At 38.3% G+C, this 15,289-nt stretch overlaps 1 protein-coding gene across 10 annotated transcripts in view; it reads left to right on the top strand.

Moving 5' to 3' along the window:
- Window positions 1-15,289, top strand: part of PDS5B (PDS5 cohesin associated factor B) — a 213,873-nt gene that overhangs the window by 57,310 nt on the left and 141,274 nt on the right. For 8 of the 10 annotated variants that reach the window (XR_006742919.1, XM_045588607.1, XM_036456226.2 and 5 more), the window contains exons 2-5: window positions 7,694-7,820; window positions 11,776-11,979; window positions 14,935-15,021; window positions 15,132-15,229. Coding sequence is in view for 8 of the 10 variants with exons in the window: in XM_045588607.1 (XP_045444563.1) it covers window positions 7,713-7,820; window positions 11,776-11,979; window positions 14,935-15,021; window positions 15,132-15,229 (497 nt within the window). In the remaining 2 variants the exon portion in view is untranslated. Of the gene's footprint in view, window positions 1-7,691; window positions 7,821-11,775; window positions 11,980-14,934; window positions 15,022-15,131; window positions 15,230-15,289 lie in introns of those variants that run through there. The other 2 variants (XM_045588606.1, XM_045588609.1) reach the window with 2 other exon arrangements.

Below are 15,289 nucleotides of genomic sequence, written 5' to 3'. Positions count from 1 at the left end.
ACTAACATCTCCATTACAGTGTTAAATAGATGATAGAAGGTATGCTTGTGTGGAGGTCTAGATCACAAGTAAAAAGCTTTCAGTGGATTATCAATAGGCATCTTATGTTGTATGTGGCTTATAGCACCTTGTCTTTTTCAGATAAAATAAAATTTCATTTAATTCTTTGTTTGTTGAGAATGTTTTCTTTTTATTTCAGTCATGCATTGATGTCAAAATGCATCAAACATTTTTTTGTTTATGCATTGAGATAATCATATGATTTTCCTTTTTAATTTGTTTATATGGTAAATTTAGTCTTGTAAACTTTGGGATTAACCTATTTTATATATATGTGTGTGTGTATTACTTTGATGCAATGCCTGACTAACTCCTTAGTGAACATAATAAGCATCTGAAACATTGACATCAGTATAAAAGTCCTCATCATTCTCTCATCTCCAACCTTAATCTAATAGAACTCACGCACACACACTAGAGGCCCAAATTTTGTGCAAGGGGTAGGGGGAGGTGTTCCTCAGCCCACTCTGCACCCTCTCCAATCTAGAATACTTCTCACAGTCTAGGACTGCTGGCTCCCAACTGCTCACCTGCCTGATTGCCCCTAACTGCTTCTGCCTGCCAGCCTGATCACCCCCTAACCACTCCCCTGCCAGCCTGATTGCCCCTAACTGCCCTCCCCTGCCAGCCTGATTGCCCCTAACTGCCCTCCCCTGCAGGCCTGTTTCCCCCAACTGCTCTCCCCTGCAGGCCTGAGTCCCTCCCAGCTGCTCTTCCCTACAAGTCCTGGTTGCCCCCAACTTCCCTTCTCTGCCAGCCTAGTCACTCCTAATTGCCCTCCCCTGCAGGCTTGATCACCCCCAACTGTCCTCCCTTGCAGGCCTGTTTCCTCCCAACTGCCTTCCCCTACTGGCCAGCTTGTGGTGGCCGTCTTGTGTCCACATAAGGGCAGGATCTTTGACCACATGGGGGCAGCCATCTTGTGTGTTGGAGTGATGGTGAATCTGCATATTACTCTTTTATTAGATAGGATGGGGGCCTGGTGCACAGGTGGGGTCCAGCGGGTTTGCCCTGAAGAATGTCCCGGATCAGGGTGGGGGTTACCTTGGGGTGTGGGGTGGCCTGAGTGAGGGGCCTGTGGTGGTTTGCAAGCTGGCCATACCCCCTGGTGACCCAAGTGGAGGCCCTGGTATGGATTTATTTATCTTCTATAATTGAAACTTTATAGCCTTCAGCAGAAGCCAAGGCCAGCCAGGAAGCTTGGTTTCCTCCATTGCCAGGGGAAACCCAAGCCTCCTGCTCTCTCCAGCTCCGTGGCCATTTTTGTTAGGATTTATTTATCTCCTGTAATTGAAAATTTGTAGCCTTGAGCAGAGGCATGGGGTGGCCAGAGCAGATGGGAAGCTTGGCTTCATTACCAGGAAACTCAAACCTTCTGCTTGCTCCTGATTGCCTGGTGGGCGTGGCTTGTGGGCATAGCAGAGGTATAGTCAATTTGCATGTTTCTCTTTTATTAGTGTGGGTATACACACACACATATATATCCTATGTAATAAAAGGGTAATATGCAAATTAACCACTTCATCACAAAGATGGCAGGGCCCAGTCTGCTCAGCCTCTCTGCTGGAGTATCTGGTCCTGTCAGCCCAGTCAAGGGGGTGGCTGGAGTTCCCAGTCCTTTTGGTTTCTACAGCCCCTGGGCCAGAAGTGGAAACCAAGGGTGCATGGAGCACCAGGAATTTAGGAAATGGTAGTTCTGGTGGCAGCCCCTGGATTGGAAGTGGAAGTCTAGAGTTTGGGGAGCACCAGGAATTCTGGGAATTGTAGTTCTGGGGCCAGTTCCTGGACCAGAAGGGGAAGCGCAGAGTGCTAGGAGCACCAGATATTCTGGGAATTGTAGTTCTGGGAATAGCTCTGGGACCAGAAGCTGAAGCCCAGAGTGCAGGGAGCACCAGAAATGCTGGTAATCATAATTCTTGTGGCAGACACATTATGCAATCTCCCAGACACTCCTAGAGCAAAGTGAGCCTGGAGCAAGTTACTGCTGTGGATAGGGGAAGGCGTTAAAGCAAAGGTGAGAGACATAAGTAAAGTCAAGAGTGTCTAGTAAAAATTAAAAGGAAGAAATCCTGCAAATTCTAGGAAGTCTTTACATGGAACAAAGGAAAAAACAAAAACAAAAGACCTCTATTATTCTGTGAGCAGCAAACCAGACTAAACTGGGGTCTCAGATAATTCACTCAGATGATTGCCAAGACAGAAACTTCACTCTTTCATGTACTCACGCAGATACAATGCACGACATGCATATTTTCACAGAAGAGAACTTAACAGCACCATTTGCTATACACACTTTGGTAAGTCTCCTCTTTGGTGGCCATCTGTGTTAGTTAATTGCCATAATGAAGAGTAAAAATTAAAACTTTTCTATCTCTATGGCAAGCAGGTCCTTACAGCTTGGACCAAGGCAACAATCTATAATAATAAAAGTGTAATATGGTAATTAGACCGGATAGCCAAGTGATCTTCCAGACATCATTCCAGACGTCCTTCCAGACAAAGCTGTGGGGTTCAGGCAAAAGCAGTTAGGAGCAATCAGGCAGGTAGGCGAGCAGTTGGGGCAATCAGGCAGGCAGAGTGGTTAGGGGCCATCAGGTAGGCTGGCAGGCAAGCATCTCAGATTGTGAGAGGGTGCAAGCAGGACCCTCCCCCAGTTTCGTTACCAGACCTCTAGAGTGTGTGTGTGTGTGTGTGTGTGTGTGTGTGTGTGTGTGTGTGTATTAGAGGCCCGGTGCATGAATTTGTGCATGGGTGGGGTCCGGCCAGCCTGGCCAGGGGAAGGGAACATGGGCGGTTGGCCAGCCTGCCTGCTGGTTGAACTCCTTGTCGAGGGGACACTTTGCATATTAGCCTTTTATAGTCTAGGATATACATTGAGTGGCCAGATTATTATGCATTCCAAGATCATAATAATCTGGCTCCTCTGTGTGTGTGTGTTTATTTGGTTTCCTAATATTTTGTTTAGGAATTTTGCATCTATGTTTATGAACAAGATTATTCTGTGAAAAATTTTCCCCCTTTTTCTTATTTTTTACTTTGGGTCTTGGTATAATGTTTAGGGAGTTAGTTGCATAAAATTAGATAGAAAGGATTCCCTTGTTTTCTAGTCCTTGGAATTATTCATGTAACAAAATTCCAGATGGTTCCCCTTATCCTCAGATAATATGTTGCGAGATCTCCAGTGGATGGCTGAAACTATGAAAAGTACTTAACCCTATGCAGGGATGGGCAAAAGTGAGTTTACAATTGTTAGTACACAACAAAGTTTATTTTTTTATTTTTTATTTTTTTAATATATTTTATTGATTTTTCACAGAGAGGAAGAGAGAGGGATAGAGAGTTAGAAATGTCGATGAGAGAGAATCATCGACCAGCTGCCTCTTGCACACCCCCTACTGGGGATGTGCCTGCAACCAAGGTACATGCCCTTGACCGGAATCAAACCCGGGACCTTTCAGTCCGCAGGCTGACGCTCTATCCACTGAGCCAAACCGGTGCCGGCAACAAAGTTTATTCTTGTTTATTAATTTTTTTTTCCATATGAACAAACCTTTTGCCATCCCTTGTATATGCTATATTTTTCCTACACATACCTACCTTTTTACTTAAAGGAAGTAATTTTATGCTGCTCTTTGGCATATCCGAAATGCCAGCATCACAACTCTTACATTTTGGGGCCCTTACTAAGTAAAATAATTATGAACACTAACACTGGGATACTACAACAATCAATCTGTTAATCCAGATGGCTAAGTGACTAACTGTGAGTAGTGTTTACAGAGTGTATACATTGAGCAAGGAACGATTTATATCCTGGGCAAGACAGAGTGGGACTGTGTGAGATTTCATCATGCTGCTCAGAACTGTGCAGTACGTCTATATAGTTTATGAAACTTTCTGACCACTATTAATTGCAGGCAACAAATTGGAAAGTGAAACCATAGATAAAGGCAATGTTGTATTTCTTCCTCAATTATTTGGTAGAACTCACTAGTAAAGCCATCTAGATTTGGTTATTTTATTGTGTTGATTTATTGACTATTTAGTTTCTTAAAAGTATTTTTTTCCTTGATTATTTTTGGTAAGGTGAAGTTTTTCTCCAATTTACTCAATTTTCAAATTTATATAAAAAATTTGTAAGATTTGCCTGTGATTTTTGACTGTGATGATTCTGTGCCTGTTTGCTTTATAGGAAGTACTTTAAAATTTTGGAATGTTTTGAGATTTTCTTTTTTGTTGTTGAAATATAGTTTAGATGTAAAAATTATAAGTATAACTTTATACAAGTGAAAATAATAGTGTAACAAGCATCCAGATAAGGAACAACGTTACCTATATTTAAGAAATCCCTTCTTAGTCATCTTTTAGTTATGTATCTATCCAAAGGTTTCTACTGTCCTGACTTAAGATTAGGTTCCCTTGTTTTGAATTCATGTAGCATTGTTTAACGCTGTACCATGTTTTATGCCTGGCTTCTTTTATATAACTTTCTTTGTAATGTTAATCTATATTTGAAGCAGTAGTTTATTTACTCTATAACTGTTATGTTATATTCCAATTTACCTATTATCCTGCTGTTGATAGGCATTTGTGCTTTCTGTTTTGACTATTGTAAGTGATATTGCTATGAACATTTTTATGCCTGTCTTGTGGTGAACAATTGTATGTATTTCTGTTGAGTTAATACCAAGGAATGAGTCCTGGAGCTTACCTTTTAAATTTTTATTTTAAGATTTCTATTTAAGTTACTCTCCTTAGTCACTGCATGGTGGTATTTTTATTTTTATTTTTTTACTTTCAATGTTTTGTACTTATATTTTTATTAGAGGCCTGGTGCAAGAAATTTATGCACAGAGTGGAAGGGGGAGGTGTCTCTTAGCCTAGCATGCACCCTCTCCAAATTGGGACCCCTCGAAGGATGTCTCACTTCCCATTTAGGGCATTCGGACATCCCTCTCACAATCCAGGACTGCTGGCTCCCAACTGCTTGCCTGCCAGCCTAATCACTCCCTAACCACTCTCATGCCAGCCTGATTGATGTCTAACTGCTCCCCTGTCAGCCTGTTTGCCACCAACTTACCTCCTTTGCTGGCCTGGTCACCCCTAACTGCCCTCCCCTGCAAGGTTGATCACCTCCAACTGCCCTCCCTTTGCAGACCTGGTCCTTCTCAACTGCCCTCCCTTTGCAGACCTGGTGTCTCCCAACTGCCTTCCTCTGCTGGCTATCTTGTGGTGGCCATCTTGTGTCAACATAGGGGCAGGATCTTTGACCACATGGGGGCAGCCATCTTGAGTGTTGTAGTGATGGTCAATCTGCATATTACTCTTTTATTAGATAGGATAGATGCCTGGTGCACAGTGGGGTCCAGCTGGTTTGTCCTAAAGGGTGTCTCAGATCAGGGTGGGGGTTCCCTTGGGGCATGTGGTGGCCTAAGAGAGGGGCCTGTAGTGGTTTGCAGGCCAGCCACGCCCCCCAGTGACCCAAGCGGAGGCCCTGGTATCTGGGATATATTTATTTTCTACAATTGAAACTTTGTAGCCTGGAGTGGAGCCAAGCCTCCTGTTGGCTCCATGGCAGCAGCCGTTTCTGTTTGGATTTTTTTTACCTTCTGTAATTAAAACTTTGTAGTCTGGAGTGGAGGCTTAGTCCTGCTAGGGCAGGTGGAAAGCTTTGCTTCCGTTGCCAGAGAAACCCAAGCCTCTGTGGCTGCAGCCACCTTGGTTGTGGTTAATTTGCATACATGCTCTGATTGGCTGGTGGGTGTGGCTGGTGGAACAGTGATAGTTAATTTGCATATTACTCTTTTATTAGGTAGAATTGTTTTTCTGTAAGCTTTCTATATTTAAATTTTAAAATCTCTGTGCTAAGCAATGTTCTCTGTGCTATATATGTTAATGTAAACTTGAGCACTGCAATCAAAATTTTTCCCCATATTGAAAATGACATTTTTGCTGTCTTTTGGCTTATATTATGTTATTGCAGTTGAGAAGGAACCTCTTAGTTTAAATTAAATACTTTTCATGTCAAGGTAATATGTCTGCTTTAAGATTTTCTTTGTTTTATTATTACTAATACTTTGCTTCTTTAATTTGTGGATTGGTGTGTTATGATATTCTCAGATAGGGACCTCGGTCTAGTTTCTTCTATACTTCCATGAATCATAAGTTAAACCTTTCTAACCTTTTTCTATTTTTATGTTTCCCTTTTCTATATTTTTGGATAATTTCTTCTTACTTCTCTTCCAGTTCACTAATTTTAATAGCTTTTTCTAATCTGCTAATAACCTTATCAATTGAGTTTTAAATTTCAGTTCTTTATTTTTCTATTTTTAGAAGTTATGTTTTTTCATTCAAATATGTTAATTTACTTTTTATAATTTTTATTCAGAATTGTCTTTTATTTCTTTAAAATTATAAAGAAATTATAATTTCTTTAAAATTATAATTATAAAATTATAAAGTAATCTGATAATTATAATATTTTAAGTGCTTGTGGATCTGTTCTTGACGTCTGATATTTCGGCTGGTTCCTCCTCATAGTGGTTCTTGTTTCCTCAGGCACTTAGTTATTTTTTACTTGATAATGTTCGCTGTCCTAGAAATGTCATTAAGGCATAGAATGAACATGCTCTCCTAGGCAGGACTTGGAATTATTTTGAATACACTTTCATTAGTTTCAGAGAAGAAGGGAAAGGGAGAGACAGAAATATCAGTAATGAGAGAGAATCATTGATTAGCTGCATCCTGCTTGCCCCACACTGGGGATTGAGCCAGCACCCTGGGCATGTGCCCTGACCAGTATTTTAACCATAACCTTTTGGTTCATAGGTCAGTGCATAACTACTGAGCTACTGAGCAATGCTGGCCAGGCCTTGGAATTATTGATATTAGGTGCTGAGGATATAACCAGTAAGGGGGTCACTGAGTTCATTTGTTGAGGTTCTTTGAACTACTTAATTATGTGAACCTTAGTAAATGTGTAGACCCATGGTCAACACTACTGAGCTCTTGCCCCCTTGTATTAGTTTTTTACTTAATACCAAGGCAGCCTTCTCTGCTGTCCCCTGTGTGTGGTGATGGGGGCAAGGGCACATTTGACCCTTGGCTTATTCTCCACCACCCCCCCCCCCCCCCCGCAGGTGTTATCTTTTGGGGGATGGCGTAGTATTCCACATTAATGTCAGGAGGTCTATTATTTGGCATTCTACCTCAACAGATTTAGATTTTCCCACTCTCCTTGCCCTATAAGAACACCAAAACTGAACTCTAGATGACTTCTCAGTGTTGACAAGTATCCAGTGGGCATAAATGGATATAGTATAATGCTCCAGTGCTCTATTTACTTCCCTGGGTTTCTGTATTCTCTTAGATTTTAAGAGAGAAATTTGTGGCACTTTAAAAATATACTTAATTTGCACATTTTTTGTCAATTTTAGTTTTTGTAGTTGGAAGGTTAATGTAAATAAACTAGCTTGCCACTAATAAAAATGAAAATAAATTGGGAAATGTTCAATAAAATGTTTTTCATTAATTAGGTAAGTGAATTACTGTGAATTAGGAATGTTACTTTTCATGTTTATTATGAATGTTTTTTAATTTTTTGATTTGCAATTAATCACTTTCTTGTTTTTAGGGGTAAAAATATTTCCATCATGGCTCATTCAAAGACAAGGACCAATGATGGAAAAATTACTTATCCTCCTGGCGTCAAGGAAATCTCAGATAAAATATCGAAAGAGGAGATGGTGAGACGGTTAAAGGTGAGTAAAATTGGGTTTTGTTTGCCCCCCCCCCCCCCAATCCCTTTAAGGGTGTGGGGCTCTATTAGTGCTGTATCTTGTTAGGGTAACTTTAAAAAGCAAATCAAAGCAGGGAATGGAAGGGAAAGGATCAATAAAGAATTGTATGGTGCCGGGACCAGTTTGGCTCAGTGGATAGAGCGTCGGCTTGCGGACTGAAAGGTCCCGGGTTCGATTCCGGTCAAGGGCATGTACCTTGGTTGCGGGCGCATCCCCAGTAGGGGGTGTGCAAGAGGCAACTGATCAATGATTCTCTCTCATCGATGTTTCTAACTCTCTATCCCTCTCTCTTCCTCTCTGTGAAAAATCAATAAAATATTTTAAAAAAAAAGAATTGTATGGTTTCTTAGCTATTGTTAATAGGAGAGCAATTAGAAAGGTGAGGCTTATATTTTCTATGGTCTACTATTGTTTAGTATAAAGAAAAAAATCCATAATATTCATATTCATTTTTGCCTATAGAAAGTTGTCTCCTATGAAAAAGGAAGTTTTAAAATTTTGTACTGAACACTCAGGCTATATTTTGCTTTTTCATAAGTTATTTAAGAGTAGGTTAAAGCCGAAACTGGTTTACTCAGTGGATAGAGCGTCGGTCTGCGGACTGAAGGGTCCCAGGTTTGATTCCGGGCAAGGGCATGTATATTGCTTGCGGGCACATCCCCTGTAGGGGGTGTGCAGTAGGCAGCTGGTCGATGTTTCTCTCTCATGGACGTTTCTAGCTCTCTATTCCTCTCCCCTCCTCTCTGTGGAAAATCAATAAAATATATATTAAAAAAAAAAGAGTAGGTTAAAGAGCTTTACTGTATCTTTTCTCTCTGTTTTGACATACATGAATGAATCAACATTGATGGTGAACTTTTATAAATGAGGCGGTCATTCTATGGCAAGAGCCTCTTCCTATGTATTAGAATAATATGTCTCCTTTTCCTTCATAGCAGTGAACTTCTTTGATTGTTAAAATGGCTAAAGGAAGAGAGTGGCCAAGGAGAATATTAAATTGATTTACCAGTTGTATTTTTAAAATTTTTGAGTATTTTTCCCCCCTCTTGGTTGAATCAACTGAGTCATTTATTTTACTTGATCTATCATTATTTACTTATATTTCAAGATAAGAAACTTGCCATAATTAATCAATGAAGGCCCAGGAACTTTAAAGCAAACTACTGTTTTATAGCTATTGCTACATGCTTTATTTTTATTAGAAGATAAACCACTACTCTAATTTCATGGTGAAGTCTTATAGTGTTATAGTTTTATGCTTAAAGTATTAGGATGTCAAATATCACATGCTTGTTATTAAAACACAAATATATCTTTGAGCAGGTTCAATTTAACAGTATGTGGATATTTTATCTAGTTAGAAATCAGTATATATCTTAATAAAAATAGTCAAGCTACAAACCCTTTCTGTATAGGGTGTTGTGTTTTTTTTCTTCTGTGTATATTCATCTCTTGACCTATAGACTTTTTAGGGAAACAAATACATTTATTTCCTGATATTTATTTATATTTTAGCTGTGGTAGGTAAACAACCCTATTATTTGCTAAGAAACTTATATTAAACACAGAGACTAAACTTAGAAGTTGATTCGTGTACAACGACTTTTAGAGATGTTATTTTCTCTGGCATCTTTTTTAATTCAGAGGACTCATGAGTTACTGATGAGTTTATACCACCATTTAAGTTGTAGACAGTAGTGAGGAATTCCCCCTTATCTAGCCTTTGAGTAAACTTATTTGTTAGTCTTAGAATATTTTGTATAGTGCTTACATTTAGTATTTGTAGTACTAGAGGCCCGGTGCATGAAATTTGTGCAATGGGAGGAGGAGGGGGTGTCCCCTCAGCCAATCTGGGACCCCTTGGGGGATGTCCAATTGCAGGTTTAGGCTCAATTCTGGGGATGGGGCCTAAACTGACAGTCAGACATCCCTCTAACAATTCGGGACCACTGGCTCCTAACTGCTCATCTGCCTGCCTGATTACCCCTAACTGCTCCCCCTCCCCCTGCTTGCCTGGTTGCCCCTTACTACCTCCTCTGTTGGCCTTCACTGTCCCCACCTCCTGTTGGCCTGGTCGCCCCCAACTGCCCCTCTTGTTTGGTTGCCCCTCACTGCCTCCCCCACACTCCCACCCCTCTACCACCGCCGGACTGGTCGCCTCACCCAGCTTGTTGTTTGGTCATTTGGTCGTCCCTCACTAACCCCCCTGCTGGCCTATTCATCCCATGCAGCCTGTTCAATCATATGTTCAGTTGCAATGGTTGCTTAGGCTTTTATTATTATAAATGCTTTCATTATATTTGAGATATTTATGCCCAACTGTATTTTGATTAATATAATTTATCTTCTTTAATTTTCCTAATTTACACTTACCACTATTTTAGCAAACTTCTTATATAAATATAAACAGGATTTGGTGTGGGATGATGATAATTTTTAACATGTCCAAGTACAACTGCTAGTTTTACTAGTATAAATTATAACAATTTGTTAATATGTAAGATTCACTGTAGAGAAAGAAATAGCTCTCTGCATATAGGTATTTTTTTCTTTGTCTCTTTTCACAATACAATAGGTCATCAAAGCATATATCTTGAAAGTAATAAAATTAAAAAGTTAAGAGAGTAATCTGGACATTATACCCTGGAAGGTTTAGTGTACTTTTGATTCTGGCATCTGACATAATAGAACTGAGGGTCTATTCCAGGCGTCCTCAAACTTTTTAAAGTGGGGGCCAGATCACGGTCCCTCAGAGAGCTATATGAACTACTAATTCCTACTGTAACACCTCGGCTGCGCTCACTGCCCAAAAAACCTGGGGGGCCGGATCAGACTCCTCTGCGGGCTGCATGTGGCCCGCGGGCCGTAGTTTGAAGACGCCTGGACAGTTTCTCACGGCTGTTCTGAGAATTCAGTAAGACATTGGACATTTATTACTCAGACGTCTAGCTCTATGTCTAGCTCTTTACTCTTTTCTAGAGTGGAAATCCTTGCAGCATGTCTCCAGGACCATTTCCTAGACATTGATAACTTGGTGGCTAGCCCTGGTTGTTGATTAGTATTTGCAGCACCACCTAGTGGATGCCAGATGGTCAACTTTCCTGTGCCTTTGTGAAGTTAGGCAATTTTGTTGTCTTATTTGAAGTGGTAATAGTATAGACGAGAGACTACTAGTACTGAAATTAGAGGGAGATCTTCACAGAATTTAAACTGTACTGTTTCTCCCCATTCTTATGTTTATCCCACTTCTTTAATGTAAATGTTTTTGGAAAAGGAACCTTTCTAGTAGGTTCATTCTATACATGTTATTGAGTCCTACTAATGAACTATCCATTTCATATTATATTTTACTTCGGCACAAGAAATACTTTGTTGGATGCTATGGTAGTCTCTCAGGATAGCTTTCCCACATTTAGGGATGCATCTTTGCCATCCTTTGTTTAATCTATTTACATATTCTTTTTTTTAGCTGAATATATTAATCCATGTATCTGGAGTGGTTTATGGCTCAGATGGAAAAGTAAATTGTCATTCTAGGTTTTTCTTTAGACGTATACTTTTCTCGTAATAAAAGGATTAGATATATTAAGAGGATGTGTTTTTAAGAAGGGACATACTCCTTTTATTCCAGTTGTATCAATGATGTCAGAAGCACTATGTAAAGGTAGCTTTAAATTTTTTAAATCTGGTTAGCTGGTATGCATAAATTAAAGGTATTTTACTTCTATCTTTTGAAGAAAAGTTATTTACCCTAGAGTTTTATAAGAATCTTGTTCTCTCAGGTAGACACTTCCAGGGGAAAAATAAAAGTATATTTATTGAAAGTTTAACCTTTGCAATTAATATGGCTTTTATTTCAAATAACTTTATTTTTACATGAAGGATTTCATTATTTGATTATTGTGTTTTTGTATAGATGGTTGTGAAAACTTTCATGGATATGGACCAGGACTCTGAAGAAGAAAAGGAGCTTTATTTAAACCTAGCTTTACATCTAGCTTCAGACTTTTTTCTCAAGCATCCTGATAAAGATGTTCGCCTACTGGTAGCCTGCTGCCTGGCTGATATTTTCAGGATTTATGCTCCTGAAGCTCCGTACACATCTCCAGATAAACTAAAGGCAAGTACTGATTTAAAGAACTGCCAAGATTGACTGATACTTCTATTTATCTTCCTAACTAAAATGGGAGTTAAAGTGTTTAGGTAATTTCTTTGGCTTCTTAGACATTAAACATTAGCTGAGAAATCTTTTGTGAAACTTCTTGTTTTCTTTAGAATTTACTTCCTCCCCATAACGCTTATTCCCATTAAGTACTTGCTTTTAGAAAACAGTTTCTGGTGTTTATTCTATACTTTTTATGTCGTCATTAGTTTTATTTCCATATTACTTGGGGGACAATTGTTTTTCCTTTTGAAAAACTGTGTTAAAGACCATGTTTGTTATTTATAAGACAGTATCCATTATAAACCTGAATATATATAATCCATTTATATATATCCTAATTCATTTAATAGAAGGTTTGATCTGAATTGTGTTGAAGAAAATAATATGAACAAAATTTTAATGAAAAAGAAAAAGACCTAATTATAGTATGTGTAAATAAAGCCTTATGCGTGGTAAATCTTTAAAATACGAAAAAAGTGGAATAGCGCTATTAATCTAGCTGTAGAAAAAACATACAATAAGAAAAATTAATAAGGTAAGTTAGGCAGAAAATTAGAAAAACTGACAACAAAAGACACAGTAAAAGAGAATTGTGACAAATTGATTAGAGAATGAGTCCATGGGAAGATAATTAATACCCAGTGTGAAAAAATGGCAGTCAATTTAGATTTATTTAATAAATATTGATCTTAATTATGTGTCAGGAGCTAGGTTTCTCTGGTGAAAAATAAGACTTGATTCTTTAATTTATGCAATTGCTTCTTGATATAGGAGTGAGGAACCTACTTATTTGATAATGTCTGCCAAATTAGACTATGGAATGCCTAGACTTGATGGATATACTTGCTTTACATTTTTGATTGGTAAAACAATCTCAGGATGGTGGTGGTAGGAGCTAGTATTTGTTACTTAAAAGTAGAATTACATTGAAAGAGTTGAGAATGATAGAGACTTTAGTAACTAATGGGAGCTGATTTGTGTAGTCGTACACCCAAGTGTATATCTTGACTTCTAATTTGAATGTCTCATTTGGAAGTACTTAATTGGTTTAAGGAGTGATTGTATTTGATTGACTGTGGCTCTTCCTCACCTGGTGTCTTCTTGGTATTCTCATGAAGAGGGAAGTGTAACTTAGTGCTGCTACATGATTTCTTCTACCTCTATTGTGTATTTCTCAGGACAATTTATGAGAAGAACATTGAAGAGTTAAGATTAGAGTCTTTGGATTACTTCATAGCTGAAAAATTAAGAGTATCTTATTTTTTCTGATCTGTTTTGGGGATCTTAATTATAAATACTTTTTTCATTTTATTGGGGTAGTACTTATAAAGTATTCATTTTGAGGGTGTTTTTAAGTATTTATGGAATAGTCTTCACTCTGCATCAAAGTTACAATTTTCTTAGTCTATAGTAGTAATAATAGACAATTGTGACACTTGGTTTTGTTTTTGTTTTTTTAATAAAGAGAGAGAGATAGAGAGTTAGAAACATTGATGAGAGAGAATCATCGATCAGCTGCCTCTTGCACACCCCCTACTGGGGATGTGCCCGCAACCAAGGTACATGCCATGCCCTTGACCGGAATCAAACCTGGGACCCTTGAGTCCCCAGGCCAACGCTCTATCCACTGAGCCAAACTGGTTTTGGCAAATTGTGACACTTTGATTCTCACCTTTACAATGTCAGTTTATTGTTGTCATAGGAAAACCCTTTACACCTAACTTCACATTTAGGTCAATGATTGTTGGAGAGATTATAAATGACTGTTGCCTTTCCATCTTCAGGTAGTCAACATGACAGTTTCCATAGTCAAACCAGAAGGGTTTATTCATGGAGGACATATTTTTCACAGTACTGTCATAGTAATCATTTTTGAAGAATGTACTTTTGACAGTGTTTTTCTTGAAAATATACTTAGTTATCTGCATATTACATTTCTTTTCTTTAAAAAATATGCTTGTTTATCATTTTACTTCTAAGGGAAACATTTTTCTACTTTTTTGTTGTTGTTGTATGTTAATCCTTACCAGAGGATATTTTTTCCATTGCTTTTTAGAAAGATTGGAAAGGAACTAACAGGGGGTAGAGGCACAGGGAGGGAGGGAAGAAGAGAAAGAGAGAGAGAGAAAGAGAGAGAGAGGGAGGGAGGGAGGGAGAGAGAGAGAGAGAGAGAGAGAGAGAGAGAGAGAGAGAGAGAGAGAGAGAGAGAGAGAGAGAGAGATCCCCATGAGAGAGACACATGAACTCATTTCCTCCTACCTGCCCCCCCCTTCAATGGGAGGTGGGGAGCAAACCCAAAAATAGAAAGCAAGGGATAGAGATAGATTGAAAACTGGTAGGGAGAGACAAATAATTATAACAATTAGATAGGAAGCTTAAAAGTTAACTTCTTAAAGGTCTTAAAATTTCTAACCTTCTGCGAACTATTGTCTTTTTACTTGGAGATTTTATTTTGGAATTTTAAGGCTCCTAAACTGTTTTCTTGCTATATAATTGCCATCCATAGGTGCTGTTCTAGCAAAGCTGATCAATTCCCAGTCAGTGCTGCCTCTTTTATTCTGATAAAGTTAGCATAAATTTTTGTTCACTCACTTTTTAGGTCTATTTTATTTTAACTTGCCTTAAGATGAAATTTTTCTCTAAGATCAGAGTAAACGATTTTCTAATTTCCTATGAAGGGTAGTAAGTTAATTGGTATTTTCATATGATGTCCATTTAAAAAATTTCAGGGGTAGTAATTTAATTGGTATTTTCATATGATGTCCTTTTGAAAATTTTCAGCCAAATGCAATTTTTTCTTGATTGTTTATGATTTATTAGGATAGATACTAGTGCTGAATTAGCTTTAGCATTGGATATTTTAATTTAGCATTCTATAATATAAACAATACTTTGTTGTTGTTTTTTTAGGATATATTTATGTTTATAACAAGGCAGTTGAAGGGGTTAGAGGATACAAAGAGCCCACAATTCAATAGGTATTTTTATTTACTTGAGGTAAGCAATATATCATATCTTGAAATGGCATTTAAAAAAAATTTTTTTTGTGTGCTGGTACATTTGTACTAATTAAAGTGTTTATCTTTCATCTTTTTTACCTTTTTTAGAACATTGCTTGGGTCAAGTCATATAACATATGCTTTGAGTTGGAAGATAGCAATGAAATTTTTACACAATTATACAGAACATTATTTTCAGTTATAAAGTAAGTTTATGCAACTTTTTAAAATATGAAGAGTTTTTAACTTGCAGACGAATCTGCGTA

This window comes from Pipistrellus kuhlii, unplaced genomic scaffold (assembly GCF_014108245.1).
Source record: "Pipistrellus kuhlii isolate mPipKuh1 unplaced genomic scaffold, mPipKuh1.p scaffold_m20_p_3, whole genome shotgun sequence".
Taxonomy (NCBI): Eukaryota; Metazoa; Chordata; class Mammalia; order Chiroptera; family Vespertilionidae; genus Pipistrellus; species Pipistrellus kuhlii.
Note: the sequence above shows the minus strand (reverse complement) of the source record. Positions and strands in the feature narration are given on the sequence as shown.